Raw genomic sequence first — 21820 nt, 5'->3', positions numbered from 1 at the left:
CACAGAAAAATTAAAATTATATCTTTAAGAAAGAGAAAAATTTTAACATATTAAAACACTAACACTCTCCTTCACACCAAATTAGAATTGAGAAGGCAGCAAACACATGAATTGTGTAATATTAGATTACACCTATAATTTGACTTGTGTTGTCTAGAAAGTCTTGAGAGTATAAAACAGTAAGTTAAAATGGTTATATATATTTTTAATATATTTTTTTGATGAGAGAGAAAGAGAGAGAGACAGAGAGAGAGAGAGAGAGAGAGAGAGAGAAGGAATATAGGGAGAAAAACATCGATGTGAGAGAGAAACATCAATCAGATGCGTTCCATACATGCCCAACCAGGGATCAAACCCACAACCCAGGTGTGTGTCCTGACCAGGAATTGAACTGGCAACCTACCAACTGAGCCACTCCAGCTGGGCAAAATGGTTACATTTTTAATTAAAGACTAAGGCTTTGAATTTTTACATGATTCTAACCAGCACAAAACAATGATCAACATTTTGTGAATACATTTATACACTATGCAACCTAAGCAGTTAATGTATGTTGACCATCTGAGTTACAGCTATAATCACATCATCCTATTTCCACTGCCTGTGCATTCCATTTCACAAAACTGAAAATGTGACTATTGTGATGTCAATATTTAGAAAAGATCTGGAAGAGGCAGTACACAGTGACATCTTCAATATGACCATAAAACTAATGTTGCATCAACATAAAAATGTTCATGTTCACCAAGAAGCAGACCAATGGTCAGTAACTTTTCAGGGCACCACTTAGAAAATTCACTTTAATTCGATTTAACAAACATATATTGAGCACTGACTGCATGCCTACTATTGTGCCAGATACCAGGGATGCAAAGATAAACACGATGTCTGTCCTTCAGGGAATTCAGAGCAAGGAAAATAGACACAATACACATAATACAATAATTATATCACAACATTATAATCTAGTTTTTAAAAGTGCTAGGAGGACACAGAGAAGTGAGCAATTAACTCATTCAAATTTACACATGTGCAAACCTTCCTGGTTAAATATTCTTATTTTATTATTTTGTTTTTCTTTCAATGCATTTTTATATGTTGCCTTACATCGTCTGGGAAAGTATACATAATAAACATAGTAACTCTACCCAGGTAGAGTAGGAATTAGGGAGATACAAGGCGTTAATCTTTGCCCTGGCACAGCTAGGAGAGAGGTTAGTAGAAAAGAAAGAGAACATTCTAGGGAGAAGGAACTGCATCCGCAAAGACCCAGAGGCATGCGATACGGGGACTCTGGCCGAACCTCCGGTTAGTGCCCACCCGTCACACTGGCGGGCTGGAGTGCCGGGTCCCAGGACCTCCGCTCCATGATGGGCTCTTAGTGAGTGAATCTCTTGACAATATACAAAGAAGCGGGGTTTGTAGCAAAGGATCAGAAAGTTTTAAGGCAAGCTTCTCACCTGGCCCAGATCATACAGTGCATTGTAGCATTTGCAGGTCAGTAGGAAGCAAAGTTGAAAGTTATAAATGCATAGTATTAAAAAATACCGAACGCATGTGCCGGACAACGAATAAGAGAGCTTTAAGAGGGACTGCCCAATGGTTTCTTCAGTCACTTTTGAAAAACTGTATTGTTTAGTTTTAATTTAAAGTCTACATGATTCTACTGCTAGAAACTATTCATTTTAAAGGGTATGTTTATCGGGCTACTTACAAACTGTACATGATGACACCTATGCTCCAAATGTCACACTGCTGGCTGTAGTCGTGGTCATTGATCACCTCGGGGGCTGCCAAACAAGCAGGAATAAAGTAATATCAATAATACAATCAATGACTTTTAAATGCTTAAACACAAAGCATGAAAAATGTGCTGATGTGCTGTAATTTATTCCCCCACAGGGAGAAAGAGAACCAACAGCAGATGTGGAATGAATAATGCACGGGCCTTAACAATGGATGTAGCTGTGTCCCCACTCCTGTCATTAGCTTCTGGCGGAACGGTGGCACAAACGGCATGACCATGTGTACAACTACTCTTCAATCCGTTGGAACTGTTAAGAAATGACTTTGCGATGATCGTGTAGTTATGGCAGAAGACGACAATATCTCAGTTCTTTTCCAAAAATAGAATTAAATGCATGCCTTAAGTGGATATGATTTAAAGCGAGCCCAACATGTGGAAATCTGCATTCACAGAAAAACTACAATAAATGCTTATAAGTCACGTTAGTAAAATAATAATAAAATCACAGCACTCCTGTGACAGAATATGGATTGTTTCCCGTGTTTTCTAGATGAGAAAACTGAGACAGAGAGTTCCTACCACACAACTGGGTCGAAAAGCCAGTTAGACTCAGGACTCCTGACTCTGCTTCTCACTGTACAGCATGCACACAATAGGGATCCTCTAAACAATCTTTCAAAGTAGAACTTTTTTTTTTACTTTAAAGTAGCACATTTTTTAACAATTAGATTTTTTTTTAATAATGGCTGGTTTTCAAGAAAGTCACATATGATATTTCACCTCTGCAGTAAGGAATCAAATATCTTTAAGGAAAAAGGAAGAATAGAACAGTTATAAATATAAAAATAATATATATATTTCAATAAAACTTTAACATTTGTAATGTACTTTTGTATAAATCATGTTATCTGTATAAATTATGTTAAGTGTCTTGTGAGATGGGTATGTAGGTATTTGGCTCACTTTGTCAGCGAGGAAACTAAGTTTCAGATATATTAAGTGACTTGCCTAAAGTTACAAAGGTGTTTTTTATTTTAGAAAACAGTTTCAATCTCCCTCACCTATACACAAACCCCTTTTATAACTACTAAAAGCAAATGGAATTTCATTTCCTCTTCTTATTGTTAAAGGAGCTAAAAAGCAACAAAAAAGTTAAAAAGTAAACTGAAGAAGGAATGAGAAAGGCTCTACCACAGATAAATAACAAACTGAATATTTCATCTCCAAATCATTGAAAGTTAACTAATTAATATTTTTCTTTAAGCAATTACTTGTATTCTTTAACTCTGCTTAAACTCTTTAAATATGGACTCATTACAGCTGCTCCTTGGCCACATGTCTATGACAAGGGCAAAAGCTGGGATTAGATTCCATGAGAATCTCCATACAGGTGCCTCACACTCATAGCAGGGGCCTGATGCTGGCCCTCATCTTTCAGCGTCCTCTTAAGTACCAGGGGATTTCCCCTGCACTGCCATCACAGCTCTCACAGGGGGGCAGAGGCCAGAATAACTGTGTCAAGGAGCCATTTAGAAAGTCAGCAAAGCTCTACAAACCATCTGTCTTCTCTCTTGTTCTCTCACTTCTTATCAGTGTCGACAACTAATAAGCAGGCATAAAACTCAGGGTGCCTGGTATATTTTCCCCATATAACTACAGACCAGATGTCTTTTGCCAACAGGAGGATATGAACAGAATCTAAAGTAGCCTTTTCCCAAAATAAGATAAAACAAGTTTGAAACTTTATGCACCAACTAGGCAAAAAACAATGAACTCTATACTCCTCAGTTAAAAAAAAAAAAAAAGAATAAACTACTAATATGTCTAAAAATCATTACATGGAACAAAAGAAGACAGACAAAAGAATATATACCATATATACTGTATAATTCAATTTCTATGAAGTTCTAGACCAGCGAAACTAAGCTAAGGTGACAGAAACCATCAGCGGTGGCCGGGGTCTGGATGGGGGATTGACTGAGAGGGACACAGAGGAACTGTCTGAGCGACAGAAATGTTCTATAGATTCTTTGGGGTGGTGATTATACAAGTGTATGCGTTTCTCAAAACTCACTGAACTTTAAACTTAATATTTGCACATTTTATTGTACATAAATTATATGTCAGTAAAGTAGATATTTTTTACAAATCTAAAAGCACAAAAAGAATTTCTCAAAGCCCCATCTTGGTGGGTGACTTTAATAACATTCTCTCTTAGAAATCAAGAGAAGCAACAAGCAAAATTAAATTAACAATATGAAAAGTTAAATAACAAAGGTATCACACTTGATTTTATTAGCACAAACATGGAGAAATTCTTATGCTCAACAAACCAGGAATGTACATATTTCTAAATACCCAATGCAACATTTATAGAAACAATCACGTTGTTCAATCATAACGAAAATTCCTAAAAGTTGGTAAAGCTTTAAGTCACAATTGCTACTACAATGAGGAAAACCAGACAGAGAAACCAAAAGGCTAGGAAAACTAACACACATCCACATAAGCAGCAAACACATCGTAACCACCTAGGAAATTCTAAAAGCACTTCTAAATAATTCTCAAACCAAAGAAGAAGACTAAAACTACAATAGTCTGTACAATTTGGACACTGTATATAAGAAAAGAATTATCACCCTGACCGGTTTGGCTCAGTGGAGAGAGCATCGGCCTGCGGACTGAGGGGTCCCAGGTTCGATTCTGGTCAAGGACATGTACCTTGGTTGCGGGCACATCCCCAGTAGGAGGTGTGCAGGAGGCAGCTGATCGATGTTTCTCTCTCATTGATGTTTCAAACTCTCTATCCCTCTCCCTTCCTCTCTGTAAAAAATCAATAAAATATATTTTTTTAAAAGAAAAGAAATTATCAAAGTAATACTCAGAGAAAAATATATAACCTTAATGCATTTATTAGAAAATGAACAGACGGAAAATAAATAAGCATTTATCTTAGGAAGTTAAAAATAAACCAAAAGAAAGTAGAAAAAAGGAATTCAGAATGATATAAAGCAGAAATTAATGAAAAAGCAAACCAAAGTTTAGACTTGAACTGGTCCTTTGAAATCCCAATAAATTGGTCCAACCACTAACAAATTTGATTAATTAAAAAAAATGACAAAAAAAAAAAAGCTGAAACTGAGCACCACGTGCCAGGTACTGTGCTAATCACTTTACATACATTTTCTCATTTAATTCTCATGTCAACCGGATATTATTATTACCATCCTAAATATGTCCTCTCCCCTTCCCTGTCTTATTTTTCACCCTTAGCACTGTTCTTTAATATAGCAGATAGTTTACTTTTTTATCTTGTTTAATGTTTTTGCCAACATGATATTTTTATGTTTGTTTACTACTGTATTCCCAATATCTAAACCAGTGTTTAACACAAAAAAGATCCTCAAAAAATTTTTGATGAAGGAGTGACATAATCCCTATTACATGATATAGAAATTGTGACAAAATTGTGTTTGCCTAGGGTTAATTAGATAGTAAATGAAAGAACTGAAATTCTCAGTTAGTCAGGTGATGTCAGAGACCATATTACCAATATTGCATCATGCTGCCTTCTTAAAAAATATTAGGAATCCATAGAGGGATATAACCACAAATACATAGGAAAATCTGAAAATTTTAAGTGAATACACTTGCATATTTATGCCAATAAAATGTAAACTCTCAATGTAATAAACAATTTTCTAAAAAGCATAAATTATAAAAATGATTTAAAGAGATGTGAAAAACTTGAATAACCTAGAATAAATTGATAATATAATAGAAACTTCATCCCCCAAAGAGTACCAGGACAAAAATATTTTAAGCTGAAATTTCATCAAACAAATGAATAGATCATTTCTACTACTTAAATGGTTCATGAACATATAAAAAGTGAAAATGTTTTATTTTTTTAAACGAGGCTAGCATAACCCTAACATCAAAAAAGACAAGGCCACACAAAAGAAAGAAAGCTCCACTCATAGCTCTTAAAATAAAGTGCTGACAATTTGAATATAGCAGAATATTCAACCACGTGGGGTTAAATTCAAAAGTGCAAGGATGGTTCAACATTTTAAAAAGTCATTAATGTAATTATTTCATTAATAAATTTAAAGAGAAAAATATGTGATCATCTCAATAGGTACAGATTTTAATAGACATGTCATCAGAGAAGATATGTATATAAATAACTAATAAGTACATGAAAAGGTGCTCAACATCATTGGTCATTAGGGTAATGTTAATTAAAACCACAATGGGATACCAGATTGGCTATAATTTAAAAAGACGGGTAATATCAAGTGCCAGCAAGAATATGAAGAAGCTGAAACCCTTATACATTGCTAATATTCGAAAGGTAAAATGTTACAGCCACTTTGGAAAATCATTGGCAGTTTCTTAAAAATTTAAACATAAATAATATATGACCCAGCAATTTTGCTCCTAGGTATCTACACCAAAAAAATAAAACCATATGGCCATAGAAAAACTTGTACATGAATGTTCCTAATAGCATTATTCATAATAGCCCCGAACAACCCCCATGCCCATAAGCTAACAAATGGATAGACAAATTGTGGCATATCCATACAACGGATAACTGTCAGCAATATAAAGAACAGACTACAGACACATTCTACAACAAGGATGGACCTCAAAAACATGATGCCAAGGGAAAGAAGCCAGATATAAAAGATTACATATTGTACAGTTCCATTTACAGGGAATGCTCAGAAAAGGCAAATCTACAGAGACAAAAAGAGGAGTGATTACCTGGGGTGGGGGTGGGTATGAGATTGAATGCAAATAGGCATGAGTCAACTTTTGGGGGTAGAATTATTCTAAAACTGGATTGTGGTGATGGTTCACAACTCCTGAATGTACGCAAAATCACTGAATGGTACATTTTTTACGTTATTTAAGTTATACTTTAGTAAAGCCGTTAAAATTCACATTTGGAAAAATGGAAATTGTTGTTTTACAAATATATTCAATCAGTATTCTTTGTGAAAACCTATTTGATAGCAATGAAATTGTATTTAAGAAAAATGGAAAGAAGCAAAACACACGCATGATTTTAGCATGAATTGACAAAAACAATAATTAAGTTTGGGGTATGATTACTTAAGAGAAATAAACAACTGTTAGAAGAGCCCAGAGAAACCAACTCTACCATCTTTGAAGGTAAAAATTATGAGACAAACACTAACACAACTGAAATTATTTGACCTTAATAAAAAATGTAGCTTGAGCAGGGCCATTAAGTCATGACGGCAAAATCAAATTGCTCAAGTTTTAATCCACGTTACTTGTTCTACATTTTAATAGCCTAATGACTTACCCATATAGGTAGGAGTCCCACACGTGCTCTGCAGCATGGCCTCACTCCCGCCGTGCTTCTTTGCCGCTAAGCCAAAATCAGTCACCTACAAGAAGAAACTCAGAGTCACCTGTGTTCCTGTCCCAGCGTCACCCATTCTGAAGGCAGGATTTTGTAATTGCATTTAATTCAGGGATCCGTATGGAGGGGCTTTACGTGTATTACTAATAAGGACCTCGCTTTCCGTCCCCACGCACCCTCTCTGGGAAGAAGGAACTTGGTACAGAGAAGCCTGGTTTCTCAAATCTTGAGAAAAATCCCAGATTGGTGATTGTTCATTCCTTGTCGTTAAATTCACCAGTTTAATGTAGGAAGTGAAATCTTGAGAAAAGGCATTTAACTTTTTTTTTCAAATAAAAGTTATTTTTAAGAAGTTCTTTCACGCCCTAGCTGGTTTGGCTCAGTGAATAGAGCGTTGGCCTGCAGACTGAAGGGTCCTGGGTTCGATTCTGGTCAGGAGCACATGCCTGGGTTGCAGGCTCAATCCCCACTGGGGGGGCGTACAGGAAGCAGCAGATCAATGATTCTCTCTCATCATTGACATTTCTCTCTCTCCCTCTCCCTTCCTCTCTGAAATCAATAAAAATGTATTTTAAAAAAAGTTCTTTCACTGTAAATTACATTCTGGCCTTGTGTTTATTATCTATTTTTCTGACACTCAAGCTATTGTTTCAGTTTAAAGCACTGTTATAAATGCAAATCACTATCTTTTTCAGCACTCACAGAAACTCCCCCCTTTTGTAATTATTTAAGAAAACAATATCTCTGGTGAATACTACATTTTCTTTGTTATTTCCTTTGTGTTTCTAGGGTGTACTAATTGAAACAATGACCACACTGTTAAAAACGACAAGAAACAAATTAACAGGAAAAAATACAGAATCAATACAAATGCACTGGAGGCCTCCTGCTGCAACTGCAGTCTTTCTGCTCAGTTCTAAGCTTGGCCATTAAACATGTGGTTTCTAAGTATGCAGAATGTGGCCTTCGTCTTGTCTCCTAAGTTGGAACAGCCTTGGGCTGGACGCAGAAAAAAAGACACATTTATTGATCATAGAGCCAAAGATAGGCTGTCAGCCCACAGACACGGAATGCTGTCTCCAGTGTCTTAGGGAGTAAGAAAAAAGTTCCTGTCCACACGTGATACTATTTTTCTTCTAAATAGATTAACCGGTTTCCCCAGGACTTTCACAATGATCCCACTTGGATACTATGACACATATCTTTCTCCACAGAAAATCTATACAGATATCAAATAAACAAAAGCTTTGACGATCCAATTCAGTTCTTTGGAGAACATTTTTCCCTCATTTGCCACATCTTAATTGAGCACATACTATGTTTCAGGCACTACTCCAAGTACCAACAGTGAATAAGGCATACATAATTCCTGCCTTCCCAAAGTTTACAATGGAAATACTCAAGAACATTTACTCAGTGAAAACAACAATGTTGTTAAACCTACTTATATTACAGGGACTTAGCATCTGCAACAGAGTGCATTATCCACATTTTATTCCTAAATTAACACATTCATATATTTTGAAAGCAGCCACTATTAAAGTGCTAAGTAATAAATAATGTATCCTATCATTTATTTGACATTAAGGAACACTTAATCTGAATAAAATCTTCAAGAATAAACACTTGGCACACTAATTGTGCTTAGGATATAAATATTAATACCCAGGAAGATTTTCAGTGAGAAATACAGACTTTAGCATTAATTTGATATCAGAGGCACAGCCAAGGTGTGTTTTTTTCTAAATCTGTAACACATTTACATCACATTACCAGGCATAATTTTGAAATAAATTAGAATGCAGAGCATCTGTTTGCTTGCTATTAACTAATGATTTAGAACTATCCAAATGAACATGTACTTAAAAAAATTCAACAGTACCACTTAACTTGCAAAATTATGCCTGTCAGTTACAACCTCTTTTGTGAATTTTTTATTTTCTTAGCACCAGCCATTTATTTTCTGGCTGCTCAAAGCTTCTGAAATGTGTCTAAAAAGAGGATGTACTTTGCCACTTTGCTATCAAATTGTTTACAGGCAAATATTGACCACCATTTCTAGTATCTTACCTTTATGTTTAAGTTCATTTCATTGTTAGCATCAGTAAAGCTGCTTTTAACCATTATGTTTTCCAGTTTTAGATCTCTATGTACTATATCTACCAAGAAAATAAACAACAAATCAAATAAAATGAATAACGGGAAAATAATTAGAGGGGACACAAATACAACAAATAAATATACTTGACAAATTAACATCCACCGTTGAAATATTTTAGACGGGCCAAGCATAATTCTGCTCTGTCCCACTCCCTTATATTCAGATCCCTCTTCTCCACGTTTTAACCTTCAGGAGCCATTCTCTTTGACTCCCTCCTCTCTCCCTACCCCCTTGTTGCTCAATGTTTCTATGAACCTAAAATGGCTCTAAGAAACAAAAACAGCCCTAACCAGTTTGGCTCAGTAGATAGAGCATCAGCCTGCAGACTGAAGGGTCCCAGGTTCGATTCCAGTCAAGGGCATGTACCTTGGTTGCGGGCACATCCCCAGTAGGGGGTGAGCAGGAGGCAGCTGATTGATGTTCCTCTCTTATCGCGAAGTTTCTAACTCTCTATTCCTCTCCCTTCCTCTCTGTAAAAAAATCAATAAAATATATTTCTTTAAAAAAAGAGAAAAACAAAATGTCAAGAATATTTAATTTTTAAATTAGTAATATATGCATTCTTTTAGAAATTTCACTTTACTGTTGATTTGTCTACTTTTGATTTGAGAATAGCTGCTTTTCAAACTGTTGAATGGAAACATGCATTAACTTCATCCTTGTCCATGTATAATGTAATTGTATACCTGCCTTGTTTCTAATTAAAATATATCTATAAATGAAGTTAAAAAGAAAAAGATCTTTATATACATAAAAGGCTAAGCAACCTTCCGACCATCCGGAGGGTATGACGTGCACTGACCACCAGGGGGGGATGCTCAACGCAGGAGCTGCTGAGCTGCGGTGACTTGGCAGCAGTGGTTCTCGGGTGACGCACCCCAGAACCAGAGAGGAGGGAGCCCGATTCCTTGCGGGGCCGCACGCTTCCACCTTTGGCCATGGGTTATGTTGTTGCTGAAGAATTAATTTCTTCTAATTAATTTCCTTTCAATGTGCACAAATCCTTGCACCTAGCCACTAGTTTTTAAATAAAATCTCCCATACTAGTAGGCATATTTCTGTGACTACAAGTCGTGAAGACAATTACCCTGAAATAAATGTGAGCCTGCATTCATGGAGTCAGTGGCTGGTGCTCGCCTTACCGTTACTGTGCAGATAGGCTATCGCTGACGCGAGACTCTGAATGATCCACCTGGTCTCATTCTCTGAGAAATGCTTTTTCCTCTTCAGAATTTCTCTGAGTTCTCCATCCTCACAAAGCTCCATCACAAGGTACATTTTCTGACATTATATATTTAAAAAGCGAGAGAGAGCAAATTATATAGGTGGGGATCTTAAACATGTTATAGATTACATTTATAATAAGAATATGATCACACTCTTTTAAAAATATTTTTTTTAATTGATTTCAGAGAGAAAGGAAGAGAGAGAGAGAAACATCAATGATGAGAGAGAATCATTAATTGGCTGCCTCCTGCACACGCTCCACTGGGGATCAAGCCTACCACCAGGGCATGTGCCCTGACTGGGAATCGAATCATGACCTCCTGGTTCATGGGTCAGCACTCAACCACTGAGCCACACTGGCGGGCTATGATCACACTCTTAATCATCATTATATTTGAAAAATATTCATTATCTATCATGTACAAGAAGGACATGGAAGCATAAGACATAGTCTTTATCCTCAAGGCGCCCACAGTGTAGTTATAACTAAAAGTCAGGTGATAAGTGTTGGTAGAAGAGGCAGGCCCCAAATGCCAGGAAATTACAGAGGAGGGAGGCCTCTGCTGAAAGAATACTTACTGAGGAGGTGACATTAAAGGCAGGTCTGGTTGCCTAGATAGCAATATAGGGGTAGAGACCATGGACAAGAACAGGCAGAACATGTGGTATTTGCAAAGATTGCAAAACTTGAAATAACACTAACTGTTAAAAGAACACCAAATACCTCAGTGTTAATAGCACTGGGAGTCTGGTAGGGCAGAGGAGAGTGGAGTGGTGGTGAGGGGAGGCTCGGTTATAGGGTCTCGTATATCACAGCAAGAGGAATTTGGAACTTTTCCCATATGCAGGAAGGAGCCACTGAGGATCCTGACGCTGGTGTCTGGGGTGGGGGAAAGGTGTGTGCTATGATCGATTCTGCATTTCTAAATGAACCTTCTAGCAGGAATGTGGAGTAGGGCTCAGCAAGCTTTTGCTGTAAAGGCCAGAACCAGACAAGAAATACTTGCAGCTTTGTGGGCCATACAATCTCTTTTGTAGCTACACAACTGTGCAGTTATAGCATAAACAATACAATGAAACTTTATTTATGGACTTTGAAAATTCAGTTTCATATAATATTCAGGTCATGAAATATTATGCTTTAAATTTCTTTCAACCTTTTAAAAATATAAAAGAACCTTAGCTTATGTGCCATAAAAAGTAGGCACGCACCAGATGTGGCTTGCACACCGTGGCATGCTGACCTGTTTACAGAGGCAGATGCGAGGCACCGAAGAGTGACAAGAAGAGGAAGAAGGAAAAGATGTGAAAGATACCCAGGAGAAAGAAGCAGTGGGACTCGGTGACTAATGGGCTGCGAGTGGTAAAAGCCATAGATGAAATGCCTCTTCCATATTTGCTGTTTCTGTTGATGCGCATTAAGATCACTTTAGGTATTTCAACAGTCAGTCAAGTCATCTAATGAGTAAAAAAGATCCAGTCAACTAAAATGCAAGTCTTTTTCACACCTACTGCTATTCAGTCACAGAATACCCTTTCTGTCTCCATTCTATTCTATGCTGCTAGATTTTTGTTGCTGTTTTTAAGATTTGGGGGCCTGATTCTATTCTATAACCACCAGGAATGAAACTTCTGTGTTCAACAGCAAGCATGAAAACAGGAAGAGACGGTTAACACCTTTTCCTTTTATAGTCAAAATTCTGATTCACTAAACCCGGGGATGCTTTAGAATTTCAGAAGTAACTATTCTGCAAAGTCTAACACACATAAGCTTTTGAACAAGGCCATACTTTTTCTGACAGCACTGCAAAGGTCTTTGGTACATGAGATGGTGAGTCAGTGAACTATTTAGAAGGAACAGTTACATTAACTTACAATATAAATTGACATCAATTTTAAATATGTACACTGATAAAAGTTATAGGAATAAAAGTTTTTTAAAGTCTTTTTATAATTATTAGAAATAATCGTGTCAATCTGGAGAGCATTTGGACTCACAAGAAACCATAGCAACTAAGTGAAGTCGATACTATTATTAAATCCATTTTACAGATGAGGAAACTGAGGTATAGAGAGGTTGAGTAATTTGTCATAGTCTCATAGCAATAACAGAGCCAGGATTCAGAAGCACAGGCAATCTCACCCCAGAGCCCATTGCCTAATCACTACATTATTTTGCCTCCAAACTGAGAATCACCCAAGCCCACAGGCACTAAACAATCTGGAGGCAGAATAGCAGATCCCAGGCTTCAGAACAACTCTAAATGAAAATCACAGGCATTCAAAGAGAATGATAGCATCTGGGGAAGAAGGAAGATTACACATGTTGGTAAGACACAGATGACAAAATATCTTCTACCTAGTGCCAAAAATGCCCAAGCTAACTTTATTACAAAGTTATGACAATATTCCAAGAGACTATAATGGAGAAATCAAGAATCAAAGCAAAAAAAGCCATCTCTGAGGAAGATCTAATCATTGTTTGATTGTATAGGGTATTGTTTCAATTTTATTTTACTTATTAGTTTTGTTGTTTCAATTTTAAACATTCGTTTTCAATATACCACCTAAAAATATCACTGAAGTCATCAATCTAACTATCAGGCACCTAATTATACAATCAATAATGAAAGCCTCCAGGATGCTCTCCTCCATCTTCAGCGACAAACTCGCGCCAAGGACTCGAGCAATGGTGCCTCAAAGGGATTTCTTCAGCAGGGAATGGGGTTCATTTTGTAATAATAACTCCTTTCAAAATGCAGACGTGCTGAAGCATTACCTTGGGCGTCTCAAACACCTGCTCCAGATGTATGATGTGCTCATGCTTCACACTTTTTAGGATGTTCACCTCCTGTTCAAGTAACTTCACGGCAGAGCTTCCAGCCTTAAGCAATGAGACACAGAGATTTCACATAGGCATGTCACTACTACATACCTCACTATAAAAGTTAGGTGTTTTTTTAAAATATATTTATTGATTTTTTTACAGAGAGGAAGGGAGAGGGATAGAGAGTTAGAAACATCAATGAGAGAGAAACATGTATCAGCTGCCTCCTGCACATCTTCTACTGGGCATGTGCCCGCAACCAAGGCACATGCCCTTGACCGGAATCGAACCTGGGACCTTTCAGTCTGCAGGCTGATGCTCTATCCACTGAGCCAAACCGGTTAGGGCAAAAGTTAGTTATTATGAAATTTTTCCTACATCTCTTGAGAAGTTTCTTTTAAAAAAAATAACATGCAACTTATTTCCATAATAAAGGTAAAGTATGTCCCTCTGTCCAATTTTATATATAATTTTATATATAACTAGAGGCCCGGTGCACAAAAATTTGTGCACTCGGGGGGCGGGGGAGGGGGGTTCCCCAGCCCGGCCTGTGCCCTCTCACAGTCTGGGACCCCTCAGGAGATGACGACCTGCTGGCTTAGGCCTGCTCCCGGGTGGCAGAGGGCACGCCCAAGCCCTAGGTGCAGCCCCTGGTCAGGCTCAGAGCAGGGCCGATTGGGGAGTTGGGGCGCCACCCCGTCATGCACAGAGCAGAGCGGATCGGGAGGTTGCCATGCCACCCTCAGTCACACTCAGGGTAGGGCCGACTGGGGGGTTGGGGCACCACCCCCTGTCACACTCAAGGCAGGGTCGATGGGGAGGTTGCGGCGCCACCCCCTGTCATGCACAGAGCAGGGCCAATCAGGGGGTTGGGGCGCTGCCCCCTGTCACAAACAGAGCAGGGCCAATCAGGGGGTTGGGGCACCGCCCCCTGTCACACACAGAGCAGGGCGGATCAGGGGGTTGGGGCGCTGCACCCTGTCACACTCAGGGCAGGGCCAATGGGGAGGTTATGGCTCTACCCTGTCACACACAGAGCAGGGCCCGTGGGGGGGGGAGGGGGGTTGGGGCGCCGCACCCTGTCACACACAGAGCAGGGCCGATCAGGGGGTTGGTGTGCTGCACCCTGTCAAACACAGAGCCGCAGGGCAATCAGGGGATTGGGGAGTTCCCCCCTATCAGGCACAGAGCAGGGCCCATTGGGGGGGGGGGGCGCGTTGGGGCACCACTCCGTCACACACAGAGCAGGGCCGATCAGGGGGTTGGGGAGCTCCCCCCTATCAGGCACAGAGCAGGGCTGATCAGGGGGTTGGGGCACCTTCCCCTGTCACGAACAGAGCAGGGCGGATAGGGAGGTTGTGGCCCCGCCCCCTGTCACACACAGAGCTGCAGGGTGATCAGGGGGTTTGGGCGCTGCCCCCTGTCATGCTGATTCCGGTGCCGGGAGCCTAGCTGCTCTGCTGATCCCGGTGCCGGGAGGCATATTACCCTTTTACTATATAGGATAGAGGCCTGGTGCATGGGTAGAGCCTGGCTGGTTTGCCCTGAAGGGTGTCCTGGATCAGGGTGGGGGTCCCCACTGGGGTGCCTGGCCAGTCTGGGTGAGGGGCTGAGGGCTGTTTTCCGGGTGGTGAGTGACTGAAGCTCCCAACTGCTCCTTGTTTTCTTTTCTTTTCTTTTTTTTTATTCTGGGCCAGCTTTAGCTCTGAGGCCTCGCTGCTGAAAACGTCAATACAATGTTTCGGTCCGGCTGGTTTCTGGGCTTTTGTTTAGCTTCTTATTTGCAACATAGTACATAGTTGCTTAGACTTGCAGCTGAGAGGCCGGCAAGTGAGGTGGGGAACGTTGGAGTCCGCAGCAAGCAAGCCTCATGCTCGCTTCAGTGCCTGGCTGCCGGCCGCCATCTTGGCTGACAGTTAATTTGCATATACTCATTGATTAGCCAATGAAAAGGGTAGCGGTCGTACGCTAATTACCATGTTTCTCTTTTATTAGTGTAGATTTTACTTTTAACTACATCTGTTTCTTGGATTTTTCTATAAATTAGCTAAAATATGGTCTCTGTCCCCTCGCAAAAATTACTCTAATTTTTAATATGCTTTTTAGTATTTCCTTCTGAATCATGTTAATCCTTTGGTATTAAAAACACAATCTACTTTCCAAGGACATCAATTGGAGAAGATAAAAACAAAGTGTTTTTCTGCTTTGTTGCTGTTCTGCTTTGACTATATTTATATAAATCAAAAGAAACAATGAGAAGTGAGATTCTACACTCAGCCCTGCATTCTATCACTTCCTGGTCCCCAGGCCTCAAAAATTAACTTAGGAAGAGAAATCAAGATCTTGCCTTCTGACCAATCTAATTCCAACTTTATCTCCTTACATGTAACCTTTAACCAAGCCTGCCAGCAAATGGTAGAGCCAGCAACAGGGCCTCCAATCAGGGTGTAAGCCACTATTTTCTACAAGGTCATCTAAGAAATTTTAGAAGGACTTCTCAGGCCCCCACACCATTACCACCACATCTATCATCACCTCTATTGAATCTAAATTACCATCATTTGCAAATAAGCATTGTCCTCATGCACATAAAACATCTCTGAAAGGAATAACAAAGGTTTTATCCCTCCTTCCTCACACCTCCACTGCCCCTCCAAGTTTAGGAGAGTACACATGGTTTTTAAAGGATTGAAAGGGATTGATCATAAGGCAATCTTTACCTAAGTAAGATTTTACATACGTAGTAGGGTCATCCCTGCTTCCACTGACTTTTACCCTTTTGCATTACCATCGCAGGAGTGAAAAGAAAACTGGCCATCCACTCTGTCCTACCCATGGAGGATGAAAGTCACATTTTAAGGTTATCCTAAGAGATTAAGAGAAATAGTGACTGTGAGGAGTAAATTTCTGTCTAGACTAGATATGGAAGCTCACCACAATTTCTCCTAAAATCCACCTCAATTCTATTCCTACCTCCCTCACCAAACAGCTTGACCTGTATATAACACAGTAATATATTGTCCAATTCATATGTTGATTATGTAATTTTATTTTACTATCTTAGAGTCCTCTAAACTCACAGCATCAATATGTGTGTATAAGATTATGAATTCCTAAAATTGCAAGCAGATATCCTGACTGTATAACCCTAACCCCAAACCCTAACCCTATCTGACGCCAAAAGGGCAAAGGAAATAATATCCCATGTAACATCATGGTTCTAAAATTCTGAAGAGTTGTAGTAAAGTTCTGGATCTCCCTTTATTAAGATCCACATGTTACTTTATTAATCCTTTTTACCATATGATTTCACTCATATGTGGAATTTAATGAACAAACTGAACTACCAAGCAAAATAGAGACAGACTCATAGGTAGAGAGCAGGGTGAGTGGAGGGATTAAGCAAAACAGAAAAAAGAGAGAGAGAGAGAGAACTCATGGACATGGTCAACAGTGTGGAGATTTACTGAGTGTTGTGTATAAACCATGACATTTAATCTGGAAACTTCCTTCTTTTGAGCTTGTATTTGCTTGTTCTTTGCTTTGGAAAATGAAGATTCTCACTTGTGTTTATTAGAGATACTGGTTTTTACAACTGGAGGTTCTAAGTCAGTCGGGCCTTAGTCCTGTAATTTTTCATTTTACTCCAAAGTCATGTGTGACATGCTCTTCTTTATGATTTTGTTGTATTTTCAGAAAAAAATAGAACCAATTAATAGATATTCAAGTATCTTAAAATTCTAAAATATAACTCACCACAATGATAACTAAAAATGTTCAATGTAGTTTACACTCACAAATAGTAGCTACTATGAGTTTGTCATTGTGCCTGTTTGTCCCATAGTGTTTAAAAAACACACAAAGAGCTTCATTCACAAACAGATGTATAAGTTTATGCAATTGAAAATATTTCTTATTTTCAGAGTCGTTAAAATTTTCTGCTGTATTAACTGACCATGTACTTTATTAATCTTTAAGGAGAAATGCTATGTAATTTGCTATCATTTGTTTTAAGGAATACATAAAAAACCTATTATCTCATTTCATAATTGTAATATTTATCATCAGAAATCTAAGGAAAAGCTCTGGTAGGTGGGGTTCAGTTGGTCTTCCCTTGCACTGAAGGGTTGCCTATTGGATTCCAAATCAGGGCACATGTCCAGGTTGCAGGCTCAAACCCAGTGTGGGGTGTGCAGGAGGCAGCCAATCAATGATTCTCTCTCATCATTGATGTTTCTCTTTCTCTCTCCCTCTCCAGTCCTCTCTCTCTAAAAATTGATTTTAAAATAATAAAGTAAAATAAAATAAAATAAAAGACAAGTGAGAATAATTGCAACACACATGACAGTTGCTTTAAAGAAAAAAAGAAATCTAAGGAAAAATATACATAATTTTTCCCCAAGCATAGAAATTTTTTTGAAGTTGATAAAATGAACAGGTATAAAACCTGAGGACTTAGATTCTCCCTTAAAGAGAAGCCTAGTCATTCTCCCGCACAGGAGAAATCCAGTGAGGAATACAGTGGATGTAAGTAAATAATATAGTAGATAGGTGGGGAGAAAGCGATTCAAATGAAAAGAGCAGGTAGGATGATGAGTAAACTAACAATGAGGACTTTGGAAATCAAAGGAAAGGGGAGAACAGGAGAAAAGTAGTGCAGAATCACATCAGGAGAGAGTCCCAGGACTCAGGTCTGGCTAAGGCATCTCCAGGCAGTAGCCCTACAATCAGACCTTACCTCCAATCACTCTGGTAACCTTTAGCTCTATTTGGTTATATGGGTTATGTTAGTTAGCCTTTCATTTGCTTTTTCCAGATACACTTGTCTACCTGAGTTTAAGAACTGGTCGTTTCCCAGAAGGCTAGAGAAATGCCCACAGACCCCAGGGACCAGCCCTGACCCCGGCCCACAAGGTCAGAGGCAGGTGTGTTAGTGTAAAAAACGATACTGCCCACCCACCCCACCCGGCACTGCCCTCAGTATGATGCTGATAACAAGCCTTACCTTTTCTTTGTTCACTTTTTTAATTGCCCACTTAGTTCCTGTTTCCTTGTTTATAGCTTCAATGACCACTCCAAAGCTCCCTTTTCCCAATATTCTTCCAAATGTGTATATTTCCTGGATAAAAAATAAGAGTTCTTTTGTCTCTCCCTGCCATTCATTGGGTATTAAAAAATAAACACTAATACTGACAGATATCTACCCAAGGGAAGAGCGATTCTGCTCTAGGGTGAAATCAAATTGAAGACATCATATATTTGCTTCAATATTAATAGACACATCTTAATTAAACAAAAATAAGCTTTGATGGATTTTATTAAATGTCCTTTGGAGGAAAACCATAAAAATCCTAATGGAGAAAGGTGCAAAACCTCAAAAGCATAAAAATTAATCTCTTACAAACTATGATAATAAAATAAATTTGTAAGAAAAAGGAATGAAATATTAATACAGACATACACACATATATATGTGTATATAAAATACATTCATCCCCAAAATTATCCCAAAACTCTGAGAGCTATACCATAAAATTAACACATATTAACCATTGAACAATTGCTTTCTTGTTTATCAAGTAACACTTTTTCTTTATCTTCATTATGTCTATTAAGAATCTCTTTTGTTGTTTTATTCCTTTTGTTTTAGAACAAGCAATATGTGACAGAAATCTTGATATAAATCAGCACTGAGGAGAAAGTAAAAGCCATCTGTAGTTACACTATCCAGGCCTAGAATCCTTCCGCTTATCATTCAACTTCCGCTACACACACAGGATGTACTGGTCTTGCTGACACCAGGCCACTTGTTTACGCTTTCATTTCTTGTGAATTTGGTTGGAGGAGTCAGTCTCCCGCATCCAAACCAACAATAATTTCTGGACCTTGCGAGTTTCTGAACAGCTGAGGTAATGCCACTGGGCGACACCTCTGCTGGGTCAGCCAGCCGAAGTCTGCCCTAGAACTGCTACTCTCTCTGTGTGATCACTTTCACCTTCACCATCACAGGTCAATTAGTTGCTAGGCTTCATATTTCCTACTGCTTACTTTCCTTTCTTTAGTAAAAGAAGATTCAATACCCAACTAATTATTTATCTTTCTTGAAGGGCTTCCCTAACTGCACTGTGGTGCTTGTACACATTGACCCTTAAACACTATTATTACTCTCTTGCTTACATTTTCACTCAATTTTCTCCAAGATGGTCTAGAAGCTATTTAAGAAGTTGTTCCTTTTGTATCTTTTAAAAAGTTTAACCTGAAACCTTGTAGGTAATATATTCATTTTAGTGCATGGGGTGGGGAGGACAGAGGGAAGGAAGGAAAGGAGGGAAGAAGGGAAGGAGAGAGGGAGGGAGGGAAGAAGGGAGGGAGAGAGGGAGAGAGGGAGGGAAGGGGAGGGGAAGGGAGGGAAGGGGAAGGGAGGAAGAAAAGAGAGAGAGAGAAGGAAAGGGAAAGAGAGAAAGATGGGGAGGGAGAGAAAAGAAGAGAGAGGAGGGAAGGGAAGAAAAGGGAAGAAAGAAGGAAATACTCAGTTTCAACATGTTAGACTTTCCCTAGGTATTTCCTCGTGATATATACACTTTGGGGGCTACAAAGTTGAATAAAACATAATTCCTCTTTTCTCAGAATTTGTAATCTCCTCAAGAGACAAGATTATTCTTAAGTCAGAAAGTCTTAAGTTAAAACAAAAATATAAAATGATGTTGGGGCCAAAGACTAGAGCTAAAACACTGGGAGAATAAAATAAACATTATCAAAGAGGTGGCTTCTGAGATTGGCATGTGAGGGAACAAAGGCAAAAAAAGACTTTTTTCCCCCCCCAATAATCCAAGCAAGGCAAGGAAGGCATTACAAAGGGATGGCAAACATGGAATGAATTAGTGAATTGATAAGTGAATGAATCAGCAAATCCAGTCAGCAAGCCAGCCAGTCAGAATCCTCCTACATATACATGTTTGAGAGAAACGATAGACTGGGTATGCGAAGCTGAACCCTGGAAGGACCTCCAGATTTATGGTCATGAATATTACACACAGAGACTCCCAGACTCGGGCACATCCTGTCCCCAAGACACTGCTTTCTGAGGTCTTATAATTACTTTGGCTCTCCTCCCTCCCTCACTACAGTGAGAATTAAAGTCGGAAAACTAAGATGATTAAAATAAAATATTTTACTTTTACTATATTTATGTGCCACTCCCAACTACATGTTATGTAAAATTAGTTAAATCTAAATTTAAATGGTCATTTATACTTTTTTCTCCACAGAACAAAATAATCGCAACTCTATAACTATTTCCCTAATTTTTCTTAACCTTTAAAAACTAAACTCTCATTTTCTTTCTAAATATATAGAACCACAACTTAGACGCAGAATATTAATGTTGTTTAAGTAAGACTTTTTAAAATGAGGACTGGATAGAGAAATAGCCCAAATGCCCAACTGTGTGTTTTTTTTTTTAATATAAATTAATCTTTTTCTTCAACTACCTATTTTGATATCATTACATAGTGCTAAAAATAAGAAAATGACTTCGTTTGTACTAATTTTAAGAGGATGCTACTAAAATAGTAATATAGATAGATTTTTATTGACATAGAGCAAGTCCATGATATAGTGTGGGATGTGAAAACATGCATGCTGCTATCACATTCTGAAAATGTTGAGAGAATGGGTGTATGGGGGGGTGTCTCACATTAATGTCTGGGAAGATGTTCATTTAAATATCGAGCACTTAACACTGGGAAGTAGAATTTTGGATTATTGTAACTTCCTTTTTTATACTCTACCAAAATATTTAGAATCTTCAAAGTGAGCCTATCCCTTAAATAGAGGAAGAGAAACTTCAACTGTACCAGTTAAGGTTATTTGTCAAAAATATGTACATACTTGGAATATTTCATAATTTAAAACAAAACTGAAAAGAAAAAAATAGGATGACTTATACATGCATAAAAAATAAAGTAGAGGTAGTAAATGTTAAAACTGATTATCTCTGGCTCATGATTTTTATTTTTTTTTTCATTTTTCTATCTATGGTTTCCTAATTTTTCACAACAAACACATTTTGATTTTATGAAAGCTCTTATGACTAAATTTAAAACTCAGTAAATTTATAGGTTTTTAAAATTCTTTAAAAGGGAAGATTTAAACTTTTCAAATCAGAATTTCTCAGGAAGTTTTTCTGATCACTTTGAGTATATTGCCAAATATCTCTTAAAACATTTTTTAAAGTTAACATTATTGCAAAATTCTTCTTGTAGTTGTTCTTGCTGAAGTTCCTTTAAACTGATGTTAAAATAACATTTAATTTCTAAAATGGTACTAATATTTAATTCATATTTGTATGTTCTAATTAGAATCCTAGGAAGACAATATTGGTATTCATCCAACCTGAGGCCACAGAAAATGGCCCCAAGGAAGTGAACAGCCAAACCACCTCAAGTCATCTGGGCT

The 21820-nt window shown here is 38.2% G+C and overlaps 1 protein-coding gene across 18 annotated transcripts in view; it reads right to left on the bottom strand.

Moving 5' to 3' along the window:
* The window catches only part of STK33 (serine/threonine kinase 33), a 145085-nt gene that overhangs the window by 39456 nt on the left and 83809 nt on the right, over window positions 1–21820 (bottom strand). For all 18 annotated transcript variants that reach the window (XM_070425367.1, XM_070425368.1, XM_070425366.1 and 15 more), the window contains 6 exons: window positions 18369–18482; window positions 13316–13420; window positions 10452–10590; window positions 9219–9307; window positions 7089–7173; window positions 1715–1790 (listed from right to left, as the gene is read on the bottom strand). In XM_070425367.1, coding sequence (XP_070281468.1) covers window positions 1715–1790; window positions 7089–7173; window positions 9219–9307; window positions 10452–10587 — 386 coding nt within the window. In that variant the 5' untranslated portion in view covers window positions 10588–10590; window positions 13316–13420; window positions 18369–18482. The remainder of the gene's footprint in view (window positions 1–1714; window positions 1791–7088; window positions 7174–9218; window positions 9308–10451; window positions 10591–13315; window positions 13421–18368; window positions 18483–21820) is intronic.

This window comes from Myotis yumanensis, unplaced genomic scaffold, assembly GCF_028538775.1.
Source record: "Myotis yumanensis isolate MYYU_CA2020_CCGP unplaced genomic scaffold, mMyoYum1.0.hap1 SCAF_10, whole genome shotgun sequence".
NCBI classification, from domain to species: Eukaryota; Metazoa; Chordata; class Mammalia; order Chiroptera; family Vespertilionidae; genus Myotis; species Myotis yumanensis.
Note: the sequence above shows the minus strand (reverse complement) of the source record. Positions and strands in the feature narration are given on the sequence as shown.